Below are 23,781 nucleotides of genomic sequence, written 5' to 3'. Positions count from 1 at the left end.
GAGTGGCGGCGGCAGCAGCCGCGTAACACTTGGCCTGTGTCCACACGACTGGACACCCTAACTTGTGGGGGCGCTAAGGAAGAGGACGCCGTGCGAACAGAACAGCGTTAGCTTCCTCACTTCCCGACTTAAATGACCGCCAGAGTGGTTTCAGGTAAAAAAGGGCTACGCTGGCTTTCTCACTTTGAAATACACTATCTGCAAGCGCTGCTCCCTTTAAGTGAAAGACGGCAAAGCCTTCCTTCTGCAACGCAGAGCCACAGCAAGGCCTCCTGACGAGAGGCGCCAGGCCACGCCGCTGCTCCCGAGCCTCGGGCGAGACTCACGGTGACGGGCTTGGTCTTCTCCCAGTCGGCCAGCAGGTCGGTGGTGCGGCTCTCCACGGCCCGGTCCTCCTGCACGATCTTCATCTGCAGGTTCGCCACCTGCTGCTGGATGGCGGAGTCCTTGCGCCGCATGATGTCGTTGAAGGCCCCCCACTCGCCCTCGATGTTGTCAATGTACAGCCAGGAGGGCGGGAACTGGAACCGCTGCTTCTCCAGCAGGCGCTGCCCGTTGCGGTAGAGCTTCGAGAGGCAAAGAGACACGGAACGCTCTCTTCCGTGACGACAAATGACTGCCCGACTCCTGCCTGACGCCCACCGCAGAAAAGGCGCTCTGCGGCCACAGAACCCGTGCCCACCTCCAGAAACCTCCCCCCCCCCCGCCCCTGCGGCCCCGGGGCCACACGACACCCGGGAGCCCGCCAGGGCCGGTCCTGGTGCGGTCCAGGACCCCGACCGGGATCTAAGCTGGGCTTCGCACCCCCAGTCCAAGTTACGGGAGGAAATTCAAGTCTGAGGACTTGAAAACCCACGACTAAAGCACAAAGACCTTCACGGTCAAGAGCCAGTAGTTCTCCGACCCTGCAGAGCTCTTTCCAACGCGGCCGCCCGAGGCCCGTGTTCACCTTGGCAAGTGGGGCGGCCGCGGAGGAGGGCGGGTGAGAGCTACCCCGCGTACCCGAGCCGAGAAAGCGACGGCCAGAGCTCACCTCCACCTGCTTCTCAAACTGCTTGATCTTCCGTTTCAAAGACTGCACGTAGGTGATGAAGGTCACGGCGTCGGAGGTGCTGGCCGTGTCCACTGAGTGCTGCTCCAACTCCTGGCGGGACTGTTGAGAGAGCAGAGACTGTGACCGGAGCCGCGCGACCAGCAGCCCCGCGCCCGCGGGGTCCTGCTCCTCGCCTCACCTTGGAGATCTGGGAGTGGAACTCGGTCATGTTGGAGCCGAGCATCTGCCCAAACTTGCTGAGGACCTCCTTATGCCACGAGTCGTACTTCAAGTTCACCTTCGACTGCACCTGCAGGCCAGCGAGCACCAGACGCCCATCAGCAACGCGTCTGCCCGCAGGTGTGTGCCTTCAGCTTCACCTTGGTCAGAGGCGCTGCCTCACAGCCACCTGGCCCCCAAGAGCCCTGGGCAGGACAGCAGGGCTCACCTTGCCGTAGTCGATGACGACTGGGCCAAACTCCTTCTTGGTCTCCGCGTTGTCAAAGGTCCCGCGGGCCTTCCTGATCTGAACCAGGAGAGCCTGCCACTTGTTGAGGTCTTCCCCGAGTCTGTTATAGATGTTCTCAGCCTGCATGTCCCACAGACACTGGTACTGAAGCCAAACCTGCAAACGGGAGCACAGTTAGAGACGACTGTTTGGTTTTTCACTTGGTAAAATGTTTATATGTTCATCTTCGATTTAAAAAGTTCATGTTCTTTCATCGCTGTCAGGAAAACTCTCACTTCAGATTCTTACAAGTTTCACATCAAACAAGAACCGTCTCCTGTTCCCCCAAATGATTAACCTCCCAGGTTCTTCCTGTTGCTCACTTCCTGCTTTAAAAAGCAACTATCACATCCGCACAAAACTTTCCTCGGAAAAGACACATACACCTGTATGTTCACTGCAGCACTATTCCCAACAGCCAAGACAGGAAAACCACCTAAATGACTGGACTAGGAAGATGTGGTACACATACACAATGGAATACTACTCACAGCCACAGAAGAACAAAACAATGCCATCGGCAACAACACGGACGGAACTAGAGACTCTCCCACTAAGTGAGTCAGAAAGAGAAAGACAAATACTCTATGACACCAGTTATATCTGGAATCTAATATATGGCACAAAGGAAACTTTCCGCAGAAAAGAAAATCATGGAGGACAGACTTGTGGTTGCCAAGGGGGAGGGGGAGGGAGTGGGATGAACTGGGAACATGGGGTTGATAGATGCAGACTATTGCCTTTGGAATAGGTAAGCAATGAGATCCAGCTGTGTAGCACTGGGAACTATGTCTAGTCACTTATGATGGAGCAGGATCATGTGAGAAAAAAGAATGTGTACATGTATGTGTGACTGGGTCACCTTGCCGTACAGTAGAAAATTGACAGAACACTGTAAACCAGCTGTGATGGAAAAAATAAAAATCATTAATATAAAAAAAATAGCAATTGGAGGAGTTCCCGTCGTGGCTCAGTGGTTAACGAATCCGACTAGGAACCATGAGGCTGCGGGTTCAATCGTTGGCCTTGCTCAGTGGGTTAAGGATCCCAAGTTGCTGTGGCTCTGTCGTAGGCCGGTGGCTACAGCTCTGATTTGGACCCCTAGCCTGGGAACCTCCACATGCCGCGGGTGCGGCCCTAGAAAAGGCAAAAAGACTGAAAAAAAAAAAAAAAAGCCATTATCTGAGAACTCCTGTCCCCATGGTCCCACCCTTTGAGCCCCACACCCGCTACATCTCTCTCCGCAGAGTCGCGGACGGCTGCAGCCACACCTGAATGAAACCAGCGCCTCACCTTGACATACTGCTCAACCTCAGTCACGATGCCCATGACGGCAGAGTAGGACTCCTCCAGGGCGACGGGGCCGTCCGGCATCCGCGTCAGGGCGTTCCGGTAGAACTTCTCCTCCTCGGTCAGTTCGTAGTGCACGCCCACCTAACCAAAGGCAGTCGGGCATGAACGCAGGCAGTGCGGACAGAAACGTGCATCCGCCACCTTCCGCTTAATTACAATGAACCGAAGAACAGCTCACGCTAACAATGCCTCTTAAGGGATGAGGTAAGAGTAAGCCAGTCACAGGCAATGGGCGCCTTCTTACACTTCACTCATCCAACCCATAAAAGAACACGGACCACCAGCCAGCAAACGTGGCAGGACCATCGGCACCAGGCAAAGAGCACAGACACCTCAGAAGCAGGTGCCCCAGGGCAGACCCCCTCACAGGACAGGGACAGGAGCCCTGGAGGACACGAGATGGCCACAGCCCGCACCGACCCCAACGGGGATGCCGGCCCCCCGACAAGTCACTCATCTGTTTCAAAGATCCAAGGGCCTGTCATGTGCCAGGCGCTGCTGTAGGTACAATCGACAGACTAAAAACCTCACGGACTTACGGTCTGGGGAAGCAACAACTAAGGGAAAATCAAGACACAGACTGTCCAATGGTGACAAATACTGACGAGAAGAGCAGACCAGAGGGAGAGGGAATGTGGGCGGGGAGAGTCCCAGGCCAAGCCCACACCAGAGCAGTGACCACGTGGTCCCTTAACTACAAGGCCACCAGGGAACTCCAGAGAGGATCTATTTTAAACAGGGGGTCAGGGAGGAGGTGACGTGTAAGCAGAGACGAGCAGTGCAAAGGCCCAGGCGCAAAGGCTGGCCTGGCACGTGTGAGGAGGGCGAGTCCCGCGTGCGGCTGCAGCAGAGCCGTGGGCGGAGAAGCAGGTGCTGAGGGCAGAGAGGCAGCTCGTAGCGGGGTCGGTAGGCCGGCAAGCCACCGACATGGGAGGTGGGGAGCCGCTGATGGGCTCTGAAAAGTGCCGAGTCAGGGTCGACACATGATTTACGGCGTGCTCTGGCTGCTCTGCCAAAAACAGACTTTGGGGACAGAGGGAGACACCGAGACATAACCCCAGTGAGGGTGGCGGTACCCTGGACAGGTGGCCCCACCAGGCAGGTTCGGAAGATGGAGACAATGAGGCCGTGATAACGTCTGGCCAGAGCAGCCGGGGGACGGGAAAGCAAAGCTGTGGGTGGTGCTGCGAAAATTTGAAGGGGGATCGAGAGTCAGGTTCCGTTGGACCCGCCCATCAGATGGTGACATGGGGACGCCAAGGAGGCAGAGGGACACGTGGCCTGGAGTTCAGGCTACGGCCTGGCTGGAGGCAGGAAGGAACACTCAGCGGGTATTGAGGGCTCAGAGCCGTGCAGAACCGGGCAGCAGAGGGCAGCGAGGCGGAAGAGAGCCAGGACAGCCACGTGGAGAGCGTGTGTCAGGGCAGAGGGAGAGAAGAGAGCTGAGCTCACGTTCAAAGTCAGGAAGGGCTACACTTCCTAAGAGGATCACTATTTTCTTGAAGAGTCTGTTACAGTGGAGGCTGTGGAGTACGTTCACTTGAAACCCACTGGTCCTGATCAGAAGTACCAGCGCCCGGAGGCAGGGACCAAACGCCAACAGCCCCGAGTTTCCCTTCTGCTCTGGAAGTGCACTAATAACAGTACACCAGGAGTTCCCGTCATGGCCCAGTGGAAGTGACTCCGACTAGGAACCATGAGGTTGCAGGTTTGATCCCTGGCCTCACTCAGTGGGTTGAGGATCCAGCAGTTGCCATCCGCTGTGGTGTAGGTCGCAGACGCGGCTCAGTTCCCTCACTGCTGTGGCTGCGGTGTAGGCCGGCAGGCACAGCTCTGACTGGACCCCTAGCCTGGGAACTCCCATATGCCACGGGTGCGGCCCTAATGTGAAGATTAAAAAAAAAAAAAAAAAGAGTACACTCTATCTGGGATTGACTTTAAAATCTGGGGGTGGGGGTGGGAAGAGAATAAACAAAACTGGCCACATGCTGATAAACAGAGCAGAGGTGTGTGAGCTCACATGATGCCCTCTGCTTCCGCCAATGTCTGCAAACTCCCGTGATAAAATGCAGTAGCTGGGGAGCTGGGAGGAAAGGACGCAGGCACTGAAGTCCCCCAGAAGTTCACGGAGGGAATCTCTAAGCGACCAGAGCTGCAAACCTGACTATTCTGAAAAGTAACTACTGGGCAAAAACCAGGTCACACGAAGCTTCCGCTCGCTGTCCCTTGGAGAGTCGAGCTGAGGCCTGGGGTTTGAAAGGACGGCCGAGAGCCTCGGCACAGAGGCAGGCGGCGAGGCGGTGCCCGGAGCGGGGAGCCGGCGCTCACCTGGTACCGCTGACTCTGGATGCGGGGGAGAGAGAGCACCACCATCTTCCAGGCGAACATCTCCTGGTACAGCTTGTACCTGCACTCCTCAATCGGCGGGTTCAGGTAGATGACCTGGTTGGTTATTCTCAGCTCGTGCACAACATTCTGGAAAAGAAAGATTTCCCTCTTGACGCAGCACTCTGGTTCAGCGGACTGGCTTTGACAGCCGACACCTTCTCCAAACTACTGAACTACTTCTGCTGCTTCACCAACACCAGTTCGGGGCCTGAGGCCCTCCCCAGAGGTCAGAGGGCAGGCACTGCTTAGGCTCCTCCTGGGTCCTGGTGCCTGGTGTTGCACACACAGCAGGTGCTCGGTGAAGCACCATCGGCTCTGATGAGCGTGATGACGCCCGGACTCGAGGACCCTGTGGCCTGAGGCAGCGACACCAGGCTGACTTTACTGATGTGGCTTAGAAGCTGAGGGCAAGCAGTGCCACCTGCCAGTGCTTTAAGCTAATGGAGAATCCCGTCTCAGTGCTACTGTATCAACTTGGATAGGCACACTGGCTTCTCTGCATCTCAGTATTTTAAAACGGATGCTCTGGGGATATCTGTGATATTCAAAAGTGAAAACTTTTTTCTGGTTGCAGTGTACAGCAGCTCGATGTGGGATCTCAGTTCCCGGACCAGGGATGGAACCTGGGCCACAATGATGGAAGTGCTGAGTCCTAATCACTAGACTACCAGGGAGCTCCCCCCAAAGTGAAAACCTTTCTCAAGCAGTAAAAAGAGGAGTTCCCGTCATGCATCAGTGGAAGCAAATCTGACTAGCATCCCCGAGGATGGAGATTTGATCCCTGGCCTTGCTCAGCGGGTCTGGTGTTGCCGTGAGCTGTGGTGCAGGTCAAAGACGTAGCTTGGGTCGTGTGTTGCAGTAGCTGTGGTGTAGGTGGGCAGCTACAGCTCCGATTTGACCCCAAGCCTGGGAACTTCCATGTGCTGCAGGTACTGGTCTAAAAAGACCAAAAAAATAAATAAATAAAAAAAAAACCCTGCCTCTGAAACTGCTTTACACTCACGGGAGAGTTCCAAGGAGAACGTGCGGACTTCGCACGTGCCCTCCAGCAGCTTCCTCTGATGTGGTGTATATGCCTAACTACGAGGAGCCAGGCAGACACACTCGCCTTGGCAGAACACTCCTAATGAAACGGCGGGCGTCAGTGAGACGTCCAGACCCAGCCAGGTCACCACGACACAGCTGTCACATCTCCTCGGTCGCTTCCGATCTGTGACATTTTCTTGGCTTTCCCCTTGCTGTCTGCCATGACCTTGACCATGACTTGGGTGTTGTGTAGAAGGACCTGCTCGGTCTGCCTCTGGGAGGCAGCCCTCCTAGTCTCATCTCCTCGCCACGGCACCCGCACGTCAGCCTGGGGGTGTGGACTTGGGTCAGCTGGGTGTGGGTGGCCTCTCTGCTGGTTCCTCTCTAGGGGAGAACTGGCTTTATTCGCTCGCCAGTCGGCCACCGGGAAGACACCCACCTTGATCTTCGGCTCCCCTCCAGGCTTGTGACTGACTTGCGGTGCGTCCGTATCCATGTCAACTTCTGCTTTATCCTCGGCTTGTCCGAGAAGCACCTGTGTCCAAGCCCGCAGGCCGGCTTGTAGGCGGACCCCCAATATCCTTTCAATCTGCAGAGAGAACATGCTGCAGTGTTTCTCCCCGAACTCAGCGCACAGGGAGCGGTAACAGAGCCAGCATCTTAGGCCCAAGACAGCTGTTGCTGACCGACCACGACCCTTCACCCCCGCTCCTCTCAGCCTCCTCCTCGTGGCCCCACCGCAGTGCACGGCCTGCAGGCGGACTGCTCACCATCCGTGCGCCCCCAGCTTAGGAGTGAGAAGGAGGCTGACACAAAGGCAGACGGAGCACAGGTCTGCTATTTGTTCAATGATAGAAAATTTTGAAGACAAAAACATTTTCCTGGCAGCCTCAGAGATAAAACTAGAAAACGACAACCTGGAGATTAAACCGTTTTCTCTTTCAGTTGAGGCATGGCTGATGTATATTATATTAGTTCCAGGTGTACAACATAATGATTCAGTATTTGTACAGATTGCAAAACGATCGCCCCAGTAAGTCTAGTTAACACCTGTCCCCACACGGTGACCACTTTCTTTCAGCAAGTAAAGAATAAAGCCAGAACTCGCTCTGATCTATGAGGAGACAAGTAACTTCCTAGGAACAGGATGTCTGCACACCTCAGTGCAGGGTCTGCCTTGGGCCACACAGTCGTCCTGGGGACGCAGTGGGGGCGGCTGTGAGAAAAGCTGGGGGTTGAAGTACATTCAGAAGAACAGGGCTGATGAATGTTCTACTCTGTTCGGTTCCCACGGATGGATGCCCTGCAAGCGATGCATCCATTTTAAAGGAGAAAACCTGTGACCCACAGACAACTTCCGAACTGACCAACCCCTACGTGTCCACTGAGCGGCCTCTGCTGTAAAAACACCTCCTTCTAGAGACGTCACAGCTGCACCCCCTGGATCCACCTGAGAGAAAGCTGCACGGGGTCAGGACGCCTCACACACACCTTCCCTCCCCACGCCCCATCCCCATGGGGGAGCCAAGACCCTCCACGGCAGGAAGAAGGGTACTGTGCTGCTGGGTGCATGTGTCCAGCTTGGCTGGTGCAGGGGGACAGGGCGGTGAGAGAAGTGGCCTGGGAGGGACAGCCTGGCTCATCAGCAGAGCTGGGAGGGGAGCGAGGAGGCCGTCAAAGACCCGGAAAGCGGTTCCTGCTCCCCCTCAGAAGGCGAGTCCGGCGGGCGCTGCAGCGCGGCCCCGTCATCAGGTACACGGGTTTCTGGACACGGAGAGCTGGGTGGTCTGCCGCCGTAACTCCCGTGCGAACACCTCTCTCGGCGACCAACTCATGAGTTAGGGAAGAGGCCCACCCCTGCGCTGACAGCAGACAACGGAAGAGGCCTCACCTCCATGTCCAGCTTGTTGACCCAGATGGGCAGGTTGGAGTAGGAGTGCAGGTTTAGGTCGTCCACGGCCTTCTGGACTCGGTTCAGGATCTCCGAGAAGGTCTTGTGGTCGTACACACAGGTCTCCAGCGAGCGGACCTCCAGGTCTATCTTCTCCTCGATTATCAGCAGGTCATCCACCTAGGGGAAGGCACAGTCACCAGAGCGCGCCTCCCTCTGCGCCTCCGGAGTGGGCGCATTCTTCCCAACCAGCTCGTTACGGTCTGAGGCAGCGAGCTTCTTCCCGAGAGCCAGTCCTGCGTGGTGGCATGAGGACACGTCCCACCCGGGTCTCTGCGCGGGAGGGGAACTGTCCGGAAACCAGCAGCTCCCCTCCTTGCTCATTCCTGCCCCGGGGAGGGGCGACCTCTGACCCGACCGGCAAAGGAGGGCGCAGGAAGTAAGCTCACGGCTCAGCGCCTTCCCTCCCCGGGAGCCGGCCACCCGCGCCCGTGCTCCGTCCTTTCCTCGGCAGCAAGCCCAGGGGTGGAGGCCGGTGTGAGCTGGGCGATGGTCGGGGGAGGAAGTCAGGGCCGGGGGTGTGGGGCTGGGGGGAGCAGCAGGTGTGTGGCCCGATCTCCGGGCGGCTTTACCAGCCACAGGAACAAAGCTGGCCTTTCGCTCTGCCAGACCCCAGGGTCCTCAGCGCTCAGGCCTCGTAACTTGGCGGAGTGTTGCCTATCGGTGCCCCCGAGCAGCACCCCCCAGCCCTCCGCTGTCGGCCCGCAGGCACGCCTTCTGCGGGACAGCCAGCGTGCCGGCCGGGGGGCGGTCCCGGCTCAGCTCACCCCGGGCACCTGGGGACCCGCGCAGAGCGCACCTTTTCTTGGAAGTTGAAGACCGTCTCGCCAGGCGCTGCACGTACGGGTCGAGTTTGTAGGACTCCCACACCAGGGCGATGCCCTCGGCGATCAGGGCCTGCACCTCCTTCTTCAGGCCCGCCACCAGCAGCGAGATGGTGTTGCGCTCCTCGACCTTCTCACAGGTCCGCTCGTAAGTCCGGACGCTCTCGATCAGCGAGATGGCGAACGGGTAGAGCTGGTTTGCTTGGTGAGCCTTGTTCACAATCGCCAGCGGGACTCGGAACCCGAGCCACTTGAGGTTTCGAACTTCCTTCGAGAGGGTGATGATCTCGGGGAGGAAGTTGACTTTCAGCTTGAGGACGTTGCCAGAGCGGCCCCGGACGCGCGTGCTCTCGATGGCGAAGATGCGGCCCGAGACGCCGAGGTTGCGCTGCTGCACCTTCCTGGCCCAGTCGTCGAAGATCTCCTGCGTGTTGAGCTTCATGCGGAAGCTGTCGCCGTCCTGCTTCAGCTTCTGGCCCTCGACGTGGTTCTCCCAGCCCTTGCCCAGCACGTCCTCCACACGCTTCATGTAGGCCGTCAGCTGCCGGTCGATCTGCTTGGCCCAGATGATGGAGCCCGACACGGGCGGCAGGTCGCGCACGTGGCTCATCTTGCACGCCTGGCTCTGCGGGTACTGGACCTTGAACTTGTCGTGAAGAGACTCGATGTCGTCCTTCACGCGCTGGATCAGCTGCGTCTGGTACTCGCGGATGGCCCCGCGGATGTGCGGCCTGACGAAGAGCGCGTTGAACCTGGAGAAGATCCTGAACATCTCGTTGGCGTTCTTGGCGGTGCCGAGCTGGTCCCGGAGGCGGGCGGTGATGCGCGTCTCCACCCTGTCGATCCTCTCGTCGTACCGCTTCATGGCGGCCTCCCAGGCCTCCGTGCCCTCCTTGGAGACGTCCAGCCCGTCCACCTCCTTGACGTTCTCGTAGGCCAGGTTGACCTCCTCGATGGCATTCGCGTCGGCAGCATCGAAGAGCACCTCCGCGACCTTCATGTCCTGCGGCTCGGGCGCCTCGCCCTGGTTCTGCTGGGCGACGGCGGTGACCTGGGAGGGAGCGGCCACAGGAAAAACGGTGAGCGGGTGGCATTACTCTCTGCACCAGCAGCGCACGCCACGCAGTTACCAGTGCACCTTCCAGCTTTTAACTCTTAGTCCAACATTTTATAACCTCAGCTCAGCAAGACCATGTGAAACACCAGTGCATGTTAATAAACGTTACCGAAGGATGGTCGATTTACAATGTCGTGTTAATTTCCATAGAGGACACTCTACCTCTGCGTCATAAGGATCTCCTGATCATGTAGTTTCACTGCCGAAGAAGCTACAATAACATGTGCTAAAACCTGGGTTTGGGCTACTTCCCACACAATATTGAGTCTATGATTAAAGTTGCACTGGAGAGCTCGGTAATTCCCAGGGGTGCTATGTACAATCCAACAGGGTTTTCTTTTTAAAGCTTTAAATGGTAACTCCATGGGTCAATCCGACAGCAGGGGCACAGGTAAGGTGCTACGCTAACAGAGCCGATTCCACGCGGTTCTCTCCATGCTACTGGGAGAGAGCAGGGCACACACGTGATCTTTGTCTCCGGACGTATTAGACGTCCACACATGTCTCATGGCCACATGCCTGCAGGATTAGAATGCAGCTAGGCAGTGGTCTTTTATGTCTTTTTAGGGCTGCACCTGTGGCACATGAAGGTTCCCAGGTTAGGGGCTGAATCGGAGCTGTGGCTGCCAGCCTACGCCACAGCCTCAGCAACTCAGGATCCAAGCCAAGTCTGCAACCTATACCACAGCTCACAGCGGGATCCTTAACCCGCTGAGCAAGGCCAGGGATCGAACCCGCAACCTCATGGTTCCTAGTCAGATTTGTTTCCGCTGCACCATGACACAAACTCCTAGGCAGTGGTCTCGATCTGTGGTCCACAGACGCCGCAGATGAACAGACAGCCTGAACTTGTTCGGGGGAAATTATAATCATTTTCCCTAAGGCCGAACTGAATTCATCACGTCCTCTAGCTATGAATGCAGGCAAGAGTCACAGCTGTGAAGAGTCCGTCACGTCCCCCGGGACCTTCCTTGAGGCCTTGTTTGTGCTCATCACGACTTCAAACCTCTGGCGCTCATCAGGACCGTCGCCAGATCTCAGCATTTTACGTGTTCGTGGAGAAGCACGTAAGCCACTAGATCACAACCTCAAAAGGGCTAACAACTGTTTCTTTGTAAACCTGTGCATTTTGTTTTATGTATTTAAAAACACTCTGAGGAAACAAACAAACAAAACAAAAAAAGGAGTTTCTGTCATGGCTCAGTGGTTAACGAATCCGACTAGGAACCTTGAGGTTGCGGGTTCAATCACTGGCCTTGCTCAGTGGGTTAAGGATCCGGCGTTGCCCTAAGCTGTGGTGTAGGTCGCAGGTGCGGCTCGGATTCCACATTGCTGTGGCTCTGGCGTAGGCCGGTGGCTACAGCTCCGACTGGACCTCTGGCCTGGGAGCCTCTGTATGCTGTGAGTGTGGCCCTAGAAAAGGACAAAAACATAAAACACTCTGAGGATTCCCGGCAATGCTAGTTTAAGGGCAAAACTGGACGAAATTATTAAGCAGCTATTTTACTTTAGGTCAATGGAAAGCAACCCCAAGGCAGCCAACGACCTAAGGTGCTGTATTGAGCTCGGGCCGGAGGGAGGGCTGTCCTGCCTGGAGGTGCTCTGGCGCCCCAGCTCAGGCAGGGAATCCTGCAGCTTTGCAAGGGGGAGCAGAACAGCAGTTCGTTTAGAGGGGAGATTCTGGAAATGGGAGAGCCTGACAAGGGCCAAGGTACGAAATTCCATGTACACACCGGAGACCCTGGGGAGCCCTGCAAGAAGAAAAGTCACGGGAAATCTAAAAGTCGCTGTCATCCAGGAATCCCACACCCAGTGAAACTATGCTTCCAATATGAGAGCGAAATATTTTTCCCAAAAAACAAAAAATGAAGGAATCTGTTGCCAGCAAACCTATGGAACAAGAAATCCTAAAGGAATCCCTTTAGGTAAAGAGAGAAGACAGCAGAGAGTCACTCAGTCCACAGGAAGGAATGAAGAGAACTAGAAAATATAAAGAATCCAGCGCTGCCGTGAGCTGTGGTGTAGGCCAGCAGCAACAGCTCTGATTAGACCTGGGAACCTCCATATGCTGTGGGTGCGGCCCTCAAAAGACAAAAAAAAAACAAAACCAAAAACCACTTTGTAGGAGTTTCCACTGTAACACAATGGGATTGGCAGCCTCTTGAGAGCACTTGGACGCAGGTTCGATCCCCCGGCCCGGCATACAGGGTTAAGGATCCAGCATTGCTGCAACTGCAGCTGAGGTCACAACCTCGGCTTAGACCTGATCCCTGGCCCAGGAACTCCATATGCCACAGGGCAGCCAAAAAAGAAAACAAACAAACAAACAAACCTGTAGCACCTTACTGTTGGGCTCATGACGTATGGGCGTGACGTGTATGTATGATAAGAATAACATTATTTTCCCTGTTGTATAAATGACAAGCAGGAGGCAACAGCTCTACTAGTTATAAGGTTCTTATAAGTCAGTATTGAGTATATCATGATACATTAAAGATCTGTGCTGTAATCCCCAGAGTAATGGCTAAAAAAGAAAATTCAAAGAAACACACCTATAAGTCTATAGAGGAATTCAAATTATATGCTGAAAATAACGCAAAAGAAGTCAGGGCAGGAACAGAGGAACAACACAAATGAGACAAAGGGAAAACAAACAGCAAGTAGCAATTCTGAATCCAACCATATAAATAATGGGAACGGATCAAACCCTCCAATAAAATCACCCTGAGGATGCGTGCTTGCTCACATTCGTCCACCACAAATTTGATGGATATAAAGCATGTGGGCCATACGGTTTACAAACAAGAAGTATACAAATTGCACAGCAAAGGAAACCATAAAGAAACTCAAAAGACCACCTACAGAATGGGAGAAAATATTTGCAAAGGATTCAACTGACAAGGGCTTTGCTTCCAAAAGACACAAATAGCTCATACAACTCACTAACAAAAAAACCAAGTAACCCAAAATCAACAAATGGGCAGAGGACCTAACTACACAGCACCCCAAAGAAATTACTCACTTCCCACAGATACCCAACATGAAAAGATGTTCAATACCACGAATTATTAGAGGAATGCAAATCAAAACTACAGCGAGGTATCACCTCACACCAGTCAGAATGGCCATCACCAAGGAGTCTACAGACAGCAAATGCTGGAGAGGGTGTGGAGAAAAAGGAGCCCTCCCTCCTACACCGTTGGTGGGAATGTAAATTGGTGCAGCCGCTATGGAGAACAGTATGGAGAGTTCTTCAAAAACAAGCAGGAGAGTTACCATTATGATACCGCAGTCCCACTCCTGGGCGTATATCCAGACAAAACTATAACTCAAAAACACACATGCGCCTGTATGTTCACGGCAGCTCTATTCACAACAGCCAAGACACGGAAGCAACCCGAGTGTCCAGTGACAGAGGAATGGATGACGAAGATGTGGTCCATACACACAATGGACTGCCACTCAGCCGTAAGAAAGAATGAAACAATGCCATCTGCAGCAGCATGGATGGAGCTAGAGACTCACGCTGAGTGAAGTAAGTCAAAGCAAAACTAATCATGTGATGCGGCTTATACGTGGAATCTGAAAAAAATTATACAAACGAACTGATTTACAAAACAGAAATAGACCCACAGACACAGAAGACAAACTTATGGGACGAAGAAGGATAAATTAGTAGTTTGGGATTAACGTGGACACACTACTACGTATAAAATAGATAACCAACAAGGACCTGCTGTAGGGCACAGGGAACTAGACTCAATATCTTGTCATAATCTGTAAAGAAAAAGAATGTGAAAAAAAGGTATGTACACAGAACAGAACATTGTACATGAACGATACTTCGATAAAAGAAAAAAATGAAAAAAAAAAAAAAGGTTGAACGAGGACCTACTGTAGAGCATGGCCAACTACAGTCAGTATCTTAAGAGAGAATCTGAAAATGAATATACAACCACATCGCTTTGCTGTACATGTGAAACGAACACAACAGCATAAATCGTCTACACTTCAACACAAGAATTTTTTTAAAGAGTATGCAACGTTTTAAACAATGATATCTGAGAAGAAGGACACGGCAAAGAAAGGACTGAGACACCCCAGGCAGGAGGAGTCGGCCCTGGTCTTGGTCTCTCGTGGACACAATAAAGGGTCAACACTTGAACAAGCACATGCACCTGTGTGCACGGGATGCGCGCTGCTCTGCATCAAGTGACGCTGAGCAACAGTATTGACCACCTACTACTCCACCCTGAAGAGCAGCCCTTCTCATCCGTGAATGAAGCTTCTCGGCCGGCGTGATTTCTAGACGGGCCCTCTCCCACCCCACCTCAGCTAACATTACAAGATTTTCAAACCACAGGTGGGTTGAAAGACATACTCCCACCTCGAGTAGATAAATCAACATTCAGCCAATTAACACTGGCTATGTATTGGCTTTACCGTAAATATCTATCCTTTAATCAATTCCTCTACCTATATGTACATCAATCTGTCTTCTATTTCTAGACTGGATTTTTTAACTGAAAAAATTTTTTTGGCTGTGGTGTGCAGTGGCTGAATGTGGGATCTCAGTTCCCAGACCAGGGACTGAACCTAGGCCGCTGTGCTCAAAGTGCCAAGTCCTAACCAGGGAACTCTCTGGACTGGATTTTTTCTTTGAAAGGAAAGCATTGCTGAAGAAAAGAGGTGAACTGAGAAGAAGAAGAAAAAAACGTGAACAAAGAAAAGGAGTCTAAATCTTTTCATAACGCTCAGCCGTGTGCAATTATCTTTTAAGGCGTACGCAGTCATCGTCCACATTTTGCAGACGAGGGGTCCAGGGAAAAGGTTAAATGATGTACTCTAGTCACACGGCCGGTCAATTGGTGGGATTAGGATTTAAACTCTGCGGTCCACATAATTTGGGGGTGAGGATAAATGGACAGAGACTGTTACAAGATTTGGCCTGAAGAGTTCCCGTTGTGGCTCAGTGGGTTGAGCCTTAGTAAGTCCAGGCACCAGGTGAGTGAATCTCATTTAAAAAACCATGGGGGAATCCCCCCCAGTGGCTCGGCAGTTAACGAACCCGACTAACATCCATGAGGATGCAGGTTTGATTCCTGGCCTTGCTCAGTGGGTTAAGGATCCGGCATTGCCATGCGCTGTGGCGTAGGCTGCAGATGCAGCTTGGATCCCGAGTTGCTGTGGCTGTGGCTACAGCTGCAGCTCCGATTCTCCCCCTGGCCTGGGAACTTCCATATGCCACAGGTGTGGCCCTACAAAAAAAGAAAAAGACTTGGATTGAAACCCTGTGGTCCAGAATCACTAGATCTTAAAGGTGGCAGTGCCCAGGTGAAAGTGGAGCTGAAGAAGGTACTTAATGGCGTAAAACAGACACAAGCGGCTAATTCTGAAAAAGAGAGAGACGGGGCCACTCCAAGGAGGCGCACGTGAACCGCAGACTGGGAGCGCACCTGCGGCCTCAGGACCCTGACGATGACAGCTCGCAGCTGCTCGTGCTGGCGCCTGAACTTCCTCATCTGGTCGAGGCGAGCCTGCAGCTTCCTGTGCGCGGGGTTGATCCGCCACACCATCTTCAGATTCTCCTCCCGTTTCCTCTTGACAATGTCCCTCAACAACACCTGAAGTTTCTCGTACTCATCATCCCACGTCTGAAAAACTTCAAAGCAGGCGACCATAACCTAGGATACAATTTAGGGAGGAAGCTTATTACTGAAGCGGATTTGCATCTCAATGCCCTGAGGCTGGTTTTCCGATACGTTAACAACTTACTTTTTCAAATTCTTCATAAGCAACATGCATCAACTTTCTAGTGCCCAATACTTTGAGTAACTGAGAACTCAGGTCTCTTGAAATTGCCTCCACCAAACGCAGAGCCCTCTGAATGGGATATTTTGTGTTTCGGATCTTTCTCAAATGGGTGAAAATTGCAACAAGTGCCTGCCTTATTTTGTCCAGCTCAGTGGCAGACAGCAAGTCATTCAGAGGAAAATCCTTCATCAGAGGGTTGTAGTCATTCACAGTTTCCAAAGCCTGTTTTAGACCTACGTTAACAGAGAAACAGTCCACGGTTTTCACATAAACTAATACAAACGCAATATAATGTCATCATGTGTCGGTTTCAAACCTTTTACAAAAAGTCAAAGGCTAATCCTCACAAACTTAGTACTGGTTCATAACCTAAATACAGCCTCACCCCAAGGCATGCTGACAGCAAAAGATTTAGCGACCCAGAAACCGCACTATTTGAAAAAAGCACATGTCGTTAACAAGATGACCGCAGTGTGGTCTTGCTTTTGCTATTTCTAAGACTGTCCATCAACTCACATACACTGTAACAAGCCTGCGAGCGGCAGCCCCACACATTTCATCTTTTTTTGTTTCCTATATTGTCAAAACACACTAGTAATAATTAAGTTTAAAAACAGTAGAATTTTATGGTCCCTAAGAACATTAAAATTGAAATTTTTTTTTTTTGTCTTTTTGCCATTCTCTTGGGCCGCTCTCGCGGCATATGGAGGTTCCCAGGCTAGGGGTCAGATCGGAGCTATAGCCACCAGCCTACACCAGAGCCACAGCAACGTGGGATCCGAGCCGCATCTGCAACCTACACCACAGCTCACGGCAACACCGGATCATTAACCCACTGAGCAAGGGCAGGGATCGAACCCGCAACCTCATGGTTCCTAGTCGGGTTCGTTAACCACTGCACCACGACGGGAACTCCCAAAATTGAAATTTTATACCCATGGCTCAAGCCAGGAGTGTGTTATGGACCTGAAATCACAGAAGAACCTGGATCCTGATCTACTTTTTTTTTTTTGGTACTTCCTCTGCATAATACTATCATAAAAATGTATTAGGAAAGACGTAAAGGTTTCAGAGGTATTTAAAAAAAAAAATTCTAAGTTCCCGCTGTGGCCCAGCAGAAACGAGTCCGACTAGTATCCATGAGGATGAGGGTTCGACCCCTCGCCGTGCCCAGTGGGTTGGGGATCCAGGGTTGCCATGAGCTGTGGTGTAGGTCATGTGTAGGTCACAGAGCGAGTGGCTGTGGTGTAGGCCAGCAGCTGCAACCGATTCAACCCCTAGCCGGGGAACTTCCATGTGCCACGGGTACTGCCCTAAAAAGCAAAAGAAAAAGCGAAGTGTACATTTCCGTATTAGTGAATGGCTGTGTCTTAGTGCGTGTGCGCACCGTGACCAAAGGAACTGGAAAACTTCCTCTAACATTTCAGCTGTGGGCCTCACAGCCTTTCTTCCCTAATGACTTCTTCTAATGCAGCTCTGGGGCACAGAGGAATGTCCAGCCGTGCCCGGCCATCCCGGCGTTTGTGCGCCTGGTACACACTGCTGCCCGGTCAGGAAAGACACTATCCTGAGCACGTTCTGGAACAGGGAGGGGGAGGGGGGGGGCAGGCAAACAGAGAGAGGGTATGATCAGCTCTCCCTCCACTGCCCTGGGGGCAAAGAACTGCTCATCGTCAACCACCCTCCTGCCTGGATCCTCAAAAGCACACTTGATTTTACACTGAAAAAGCAGAGCCCACTCGAGGAACCAAGAAACTGAGACACAGGAGGGACGTGCCCTGTGCCCACTGCACTCGTGCCTAGAAACTGCTTACGCTCCCAAAAGCCCTGGGGGTGAGGAGTACCTGGAACGGGGGGTGGCGGGGGGGAGTGAGACAGATGCAAGGAGTGACCAGGAGGGACGGCGGCGCCTCCAGCAATCTTCATCAACAAGAGCTCCCCCAACCCAGATCAATAACTTGCGGATCAGATCATTAGCTCCAGTTTTTACCTGTGTCCGTGTCGAAACTGACGGTGGCATGGAAACGTTTGCCGTGTTTCAAGATATCCAGAGTCAGGAGCACTTCCGGGCTCTCTCGCTTCTCCTGGATGCGGTACAACGCACGCTCCAAGTTTAGCCAAAAACTAATCTCCTGTAAGGCAGTTCCTGAGGCAGGATCTCGATCAAGTTTGGTCACCTTAAATATCAAATTCAAGTGTATTCAGTATTTAACTAAAGGTAGACAAAGGCTCATTAACTGAACACACGCATCGTAACTCAGTTTTTACATTTCAAATAGAGTTCCTTCCTTGTGTTATCAGCGGTTTACTTTGAAGTCAAAGGTTCCGCAGCAGCGGAGATCAGCACTCTCTCAGGACTGGTGTGTAAACAGTCTCACCCAGGACCGTGACCATCCACCCCCCACAGGCCAAAGTTAGGCCGCCCCTGAGCACTGCCAGGGCCAACAGCAGGTACCTCTACCAGCCAGCCCAGAGGTCACCTCGCCGACAAGAACACGGATCAGCCTTCTCGCACATGTGACAAAGTAAAGCATCTTTCATGGTACTTTCAATACTGCGCTCTTACTTTTTGAATTTCTCGGATCCACCGGTTAACTCCCGATTGCAACTGATTGAGAAAAGTTGGGTCTTCAACCTTATCACCAAAGTCTGTGACTTTCGGCTTTTCTCCACGTTCATAACACTGTTTTGCAACATTTGTAATAATTGGGTGAATTGGTAAGCTGATCTCTGGAATTTCAATGTTTTGCTGCAAGTGAAGGAGTCCCATTTCGAGTTCTGCAATCTTTTTCTCCACCGAAGGAGCCATTTTATCACCATCCCTAAAGAGACAGACGACACCCCAAATTTCAGTGTGCTCTTGGTCCTCTGAGTCTCCTGCTTTACGCCTGCCAGACTTTAATAACACACACTTCGTTAATCTGCAGCAGGCTTGCTTTCTCTTGGTTCGCTAGCTTTACCCTCCCGGCCCCTGAATTCTCCATCACCTTCCAAGGCACGTCGCGAACAGTAAGGGAAAGACGACGCTCAGATGAACAAAAGAAAATGGCTTTTACCTGTCCGCCTTGCCAGACTCTCTGATATAAGACTTAAAAAAAGGAGCCACCGCGTTGCTAATGAAAGAATGCAAGGTTTCATAGGGCGAGTCTTCGCTGAGGGTGAGGACCCGGAGCTGAGAAGATACCGGCTTGTCTGCGTCAATGACGGGAGCTCGTTTAATGAAGGCCAAGCTAAAAGGAAGGAAAAGAAGAATTAGTCTCATTCCAATCACTCTTAATAACCGCAGCCTCCTTGGAGTTATGTACAAAATTAAAAACTCATTTGAATGTTTTAATTTTAAAATTACATCAAGAGTTGACTGGTTCATTTTCTTTTTTTTTTTTTGTCTTTTTGCCATTTCTTGGGCCGCTCCCGAGGCATACGGGGGTTCCCAGGCCAGGGGTCTAATCGGAGCTGTAGCTGCCAGCCTACACCACAGCCACAGCAACGTGGGATCCGAGCCGTGTCTGCAACCTACACCATAGCTCACGGCAACGCTGGACCCTCAACCCACTGAGCAAGCCAGGGATCGAACCGGCAACCTCATGGTTCCTGGTTGGATTCATTAACCACTGCGCCACGACGGGAACTCCAATGGTTGATTTTCTAACAGTGAAACATGCTTCTCTTTCCTTACTCACTTACAAGAGACCCACTGAATCAAGGTCAAGGTTATCGCATGGGACCATGAAACCAGGCCGAGATCCTTCGCGTCATATGTGGGCTAAGTTCACAATCTTGCCCTCGCTAAAACTAACCTCAGCGACTGTGAGTTACATGCTCTGATGAACTTACATCTGATTTCATACCACTCCGTCCCATTCATTTATGGTATTAAATCACAGGTCAGCTTGACTAAACAAGTCACCTGCAGGTTAACGGCCCCTCTATTTGCTGTACAGCAGAATTTGACAGAACACTGCGGATCAACGATAACAGAAAAAATAAAAATCTTAAGAAATAAACAAAGGCCTCTCCAGTCTGGCCTAAAACAACCCTCCCAGTTTCATTGCCTACTACACACCCGCCCCCCATCCCCAACCTGAGACACCATTTAAACTATGAGTCCCATTTTCTAAACATCCTGTGTTTTGTACAGCTGCTTAAGAAACCTATATTCGGAGTTCCTATCGTGGCGCAGTGGTTAACGAATCCGACTAGGAACCATGAGGTTGCGGGTTCGGTCCCTGCCCTTGCTCAGTGGGTTAACGATCCGGCGTTGCCGTGAGCTGTGGTGTAGTTTGCAGACGAGGCTCGGATCCTGCGTTGCTGTGGCTCTGGTGTAGGCTGGTGGCTGCAGCTCCGATTCAACCCCTAGCCTGAGAACCTCCATATGCCGTGGGAGCGGCCCAAGAAATAGCAAACAACAACAAAAGACAAAAAAAAAAAAAAAAAAGAAACCTATATTCATCTGCTCAAATTCCAAGCAACCTTAAAAACCTAACTCCAGAGTTCCCTTCGTGGCTCGGCAGTTAATGAACCCAACTAGGATCCATGAGGTTGCAGGTTTGATCCCTGGCCTCACTCGCTGGGTTAAGGATCCAGTGTTGCCGTGAGCTGTGGTGTAGCTCGCAGACGTGGCTTGGACCCCACATGGCTGTGGCTGTGGTGCAGGCTGGCAGCTACAGCTCCGATTCCACCCCTAGCCAGGGAACTTCCATATGCCTCAGGTATAGCCCTAAAAATCAAAAAACAAAAAAACCCAGAAAAAAACAAAAACCCAACTCCAGCATCACTGCTTCCATGGGGCCTTTCCTCCTCAGTCTGTGTTTCATGGTATCTGCACCTCTAAGATTTTGCCAAGCATTGCGGTTAGTTGCGTATCTGCCATTCTTCCTCCCAAAGACCATCGACTTCCTGGGAACAGGAACTAAGGTTTGTGTCCTTGCGTACTTACTGCTATAGCTCACACATAACAGGAGCTCACAGGTGGTGGAATCCACAGCTTCAAGAGAAGTAATGTTTGCACTTTCCACTTCTCGTACTATATAGAAGTATTTCAAACATAATACTCCATATTAGCCTAAAAATGTCAAAGAAGCTTCCTGATGTGACACACTGAGAAGGAACACAGTCACAACAGTATTCCTGCCAAAAATGCACAACCTGAATGTAACCACGGCGAAACATTGGCAGATCCAATGGAGGGGTGTCCCATCAAACCACTGGACCGCACTTGTCAAAAGTGTCAATGCCATCACAGACACAGGGAGAAAAACACAATACTGGATTCTAGATAAAAGCAGAAACACTGTAAGGGGCATTACTAAGAAAATATCAAAATGAATTTAACCTGGAGAATAATTCTGTGCTGAAATTTCTGGCATTTGAAAATTATACTGAGGCCCTGACCGAGAATGTTCTTATTCTTAGGAAATGTTGCAAAGAATTTAGGGATAAAAGAGCAGGGTGTTTGTAACTGTCTCAAATGGTTCAGGAACAAAATGATAATACAACTGTGGTAAATGTTTTAGGGTTTTTTGGCCACACCCGTGGCATACAGAGGTTCCAGGGCCAGGGAGCAAACCCACACCACCGCAGACAACCCCAAAGTGGTCAGAGCTAACTGCTATCTGGGATTTCTATATGCTATCCATGCAACGCCTGTAAGCTTGAAATTATTCAAAATAAAAAGTTTTGGAGTTCCCGTCGTGGCTCAGTGGAAACAAATCTGACTAGGAACCATGAGGTTGCGGGTTTGATCCCTGGCCTGGCTCAGTGGGTTAATGATCTGGCGTTGCCGTGAGCTGTGGTGTAGGTTGCAGATGTGGCTGGGATCCTGCGTTGCTGTGGCTCTGGTGTCTGCCAGTGGCTACAGCTCCGATTAGACCCCTAGCCTGGGAACCTCCATACGCTGCAGGAGCGGCCCTAGGAAAAAAAAAAAAAAAAATAGTTATAAAAAGCCATTGCGGAATAAATTAAATATTTACGTATTTAAATCTGGATGTTTGTTAGAGTATAAATTGGTGTAACATGTTCAGAAGGTGGGGAATCTTGAAACCCGCATTAAAGACGTTAATGATGCACTGCATCTGAACCAGTCTTTTTTTTTTTTTTTTTTTTTTGTCTTTTCTAGAGCCACACCCACAGCATATGGAAGTTCCTAGGCTAGGGGTTGAATTGGAGCTGCATCTGCCAGCCTGCACCACAGCCACAGAAAAACCAGATCCAAGCCACATCTGCAACTTACACCACAGCTCACAGCAACACCAGATCCTTAACCCACTGATTGAGGCCAGGGATCGAACCCACATCCTCATGGACATTAGCCGGGTTTGTTAATGGCTGAGCCACAACGGGAACTCCTGAACCAGTGATGTTACCTTTAGGGGTTTATCCTCAAAGAATCGGACCTGTACCTACGAATGTTTACTAGTTATTTATAACAATGAAAACTCAGCTATAATCTAAGAGTATTATATGTTAAGAACATTATGGCTTAAACCTAAAATAGCAATTAAAATAAATATTTTAATTTTACATTGACCTGTAAATCCTCTTAGTTTGAATAAAGAAAGTCAAAGAAACTGAATTGAAGAGCAGAAATCTTGCGTGTTTCCGTACTCTGAATGATCAGCATTGACGTTTGACTCCCACAGGCTTTTGGTCTGAAACGGCGGTGGAATCGCACTACTCACCTGTTGGACTTCACTCCATAATGAATGTCTATGTTGATGTTATAGGAAATGAATTCTTTCTCTTCTTCTCCTTCATCACCAACATCCTCTACGAAGCATAAGAAATATTCTATTAAGCCCCTGTCAACATGCCGGGTCCTGCTTCATCGACTGCTCAGAGCACATCCGTCCCCCGCCCCAACCTGACCCTAACCCCTGTGCGACCTGGCACGCCCTAATTTTCCCTTCCACTCATTTTTTCTGATTGCTGGACCCAGGCGCTTATTTGCTGTGTGATTTCGGGCAAGGTCCTTAACTTCCCGCCCCTGCCTCCTTGTCTGTAAACGAGGGACACACTGGCACGCCTGGCCCCAGGGCAGTGCCGGTGCTGTCCTGCTAAGGCCAAGCTCTCCCCACCCGATCCCAGCAGTCGGATCCCCTGTACCCCAAAGACAGAGGGCACTTCTACCCCGACACCTCAGTGTAGTCTGCTCAGTTGTCTACTCAGCGCCTTCTATGTGCCAGGTGTTACCTAGGTGCATCATACCTGTAACCCTCGTGACAACCCATGGGGCTGGCGCGACTATCATTAATTATCCAAGCAAGGAGCATGAGCACACCGCCCTCAGACACATGACTGGAAAGGGACAGGGCGAAATCGGAAGTCTCATTCCAAACCCAGAGTCCTCCCTCATTAAGCCCCTGCCACCCCCACCAAGGAACTTCTCCAGCAGTTCCCACTGTGGCTCAGCAGTTAACAAATCCAACTAGTATCCATGAGGATGCGAGTTCGACCCCTGGCCTTGCTCAGCGGGTTAAGGATCCGGTGCTGCCGTGAGCTGTGGTGTAGGTTGCAGATGTGGCTTGGATCCCGTGTTGCTGTGGCTGTGATGTAGGCCGGTGGCTTCAGCTCCGACTGGGCCCCTAGCCTGGGAACCTCCACATGCTGCGGGTGCAGCCCTAAAAAGACAAAAAAACCACCACCACCACCACCACCACCAAAAAGAAACTTCTCCAGGAGTTCCCTGGTGGTGAAGCAGCTTAAAGATCTGGTGTTGTCACTGCTGTGGCCCAGGTGTGATCCCTAGACTGGGACCTTCTGTATGTCACA

The 23,781-nt window shown here is 51.7% G+C and overlaps 1 protein-coding gene across 1 annotated transcript in view; it reads right to left on the bottom strand.

Annotated features, from left to right (window-relative positions):
• Window positions 1-23,781, bottom strand: part of DYNC1H1 (dynein cytoplasmic 1 heavy chain 1) — a 66,294-nt gene that overhangs the window by 33,458 nt on the left and 9,055 nt on the right. The window contains 16 exon segments of the mRNA XM_021081584.1: window positions 327-566; window positions 1,034-1,153; window positions 1,233-1,343; window positions 1,482-1,658; window positions 2,835-2,975; window positions 5,223-5,369; window positions 6,748-6,897; window positions 8,200-8,379; window positions 9,059-9,087; window positions 9,090-10,134; window positions 15,657-15,884; window positions 15,976-16,247; window positions 18,005-18,191; window positions 18,581-18,836; window positions 19,071-19,244; window positions 22,692-22,779. Coding sequence (XP_020937243.1) covers window positions 327-566; window positions 1,034-1,153; window positions 1,233-1,343; window positions 1,482-1,658; window positions 2,835-2,975; window positions 5,223-5,369; window positions 6,748-6,897; window positions 8,200-8,379; window positions 9,059-9,087; window positions 9,090-10,134; window positions 15,657-15,884; window positions 15,976-16,247; window positions 18,005-18,191; window positions 18,581-18,836; window positions 19,071-19,244; window positions 22,692-22,779 — 3,545 coding nt within the window.

The sequence above is a fragment of the Sus scrofa genome, unplaced genomic scaffold, assembly GCF_000003025.6.
Source record: "Sus scrofa isolate TJ Tabasco breed Duroc unplaced genomic scaffold, Sscrofa11.1 Contig1914, whole genome shotgun sequence".
Lineage (NCBI taxonomy): Eukaryota > Metazoa > Chordata > Mammalia > Artiodactyla > Suidae > Sus > Sus scrofa.
This window is presented reverse-complemented; position numbering and strand designations above follow the sequence as displayed.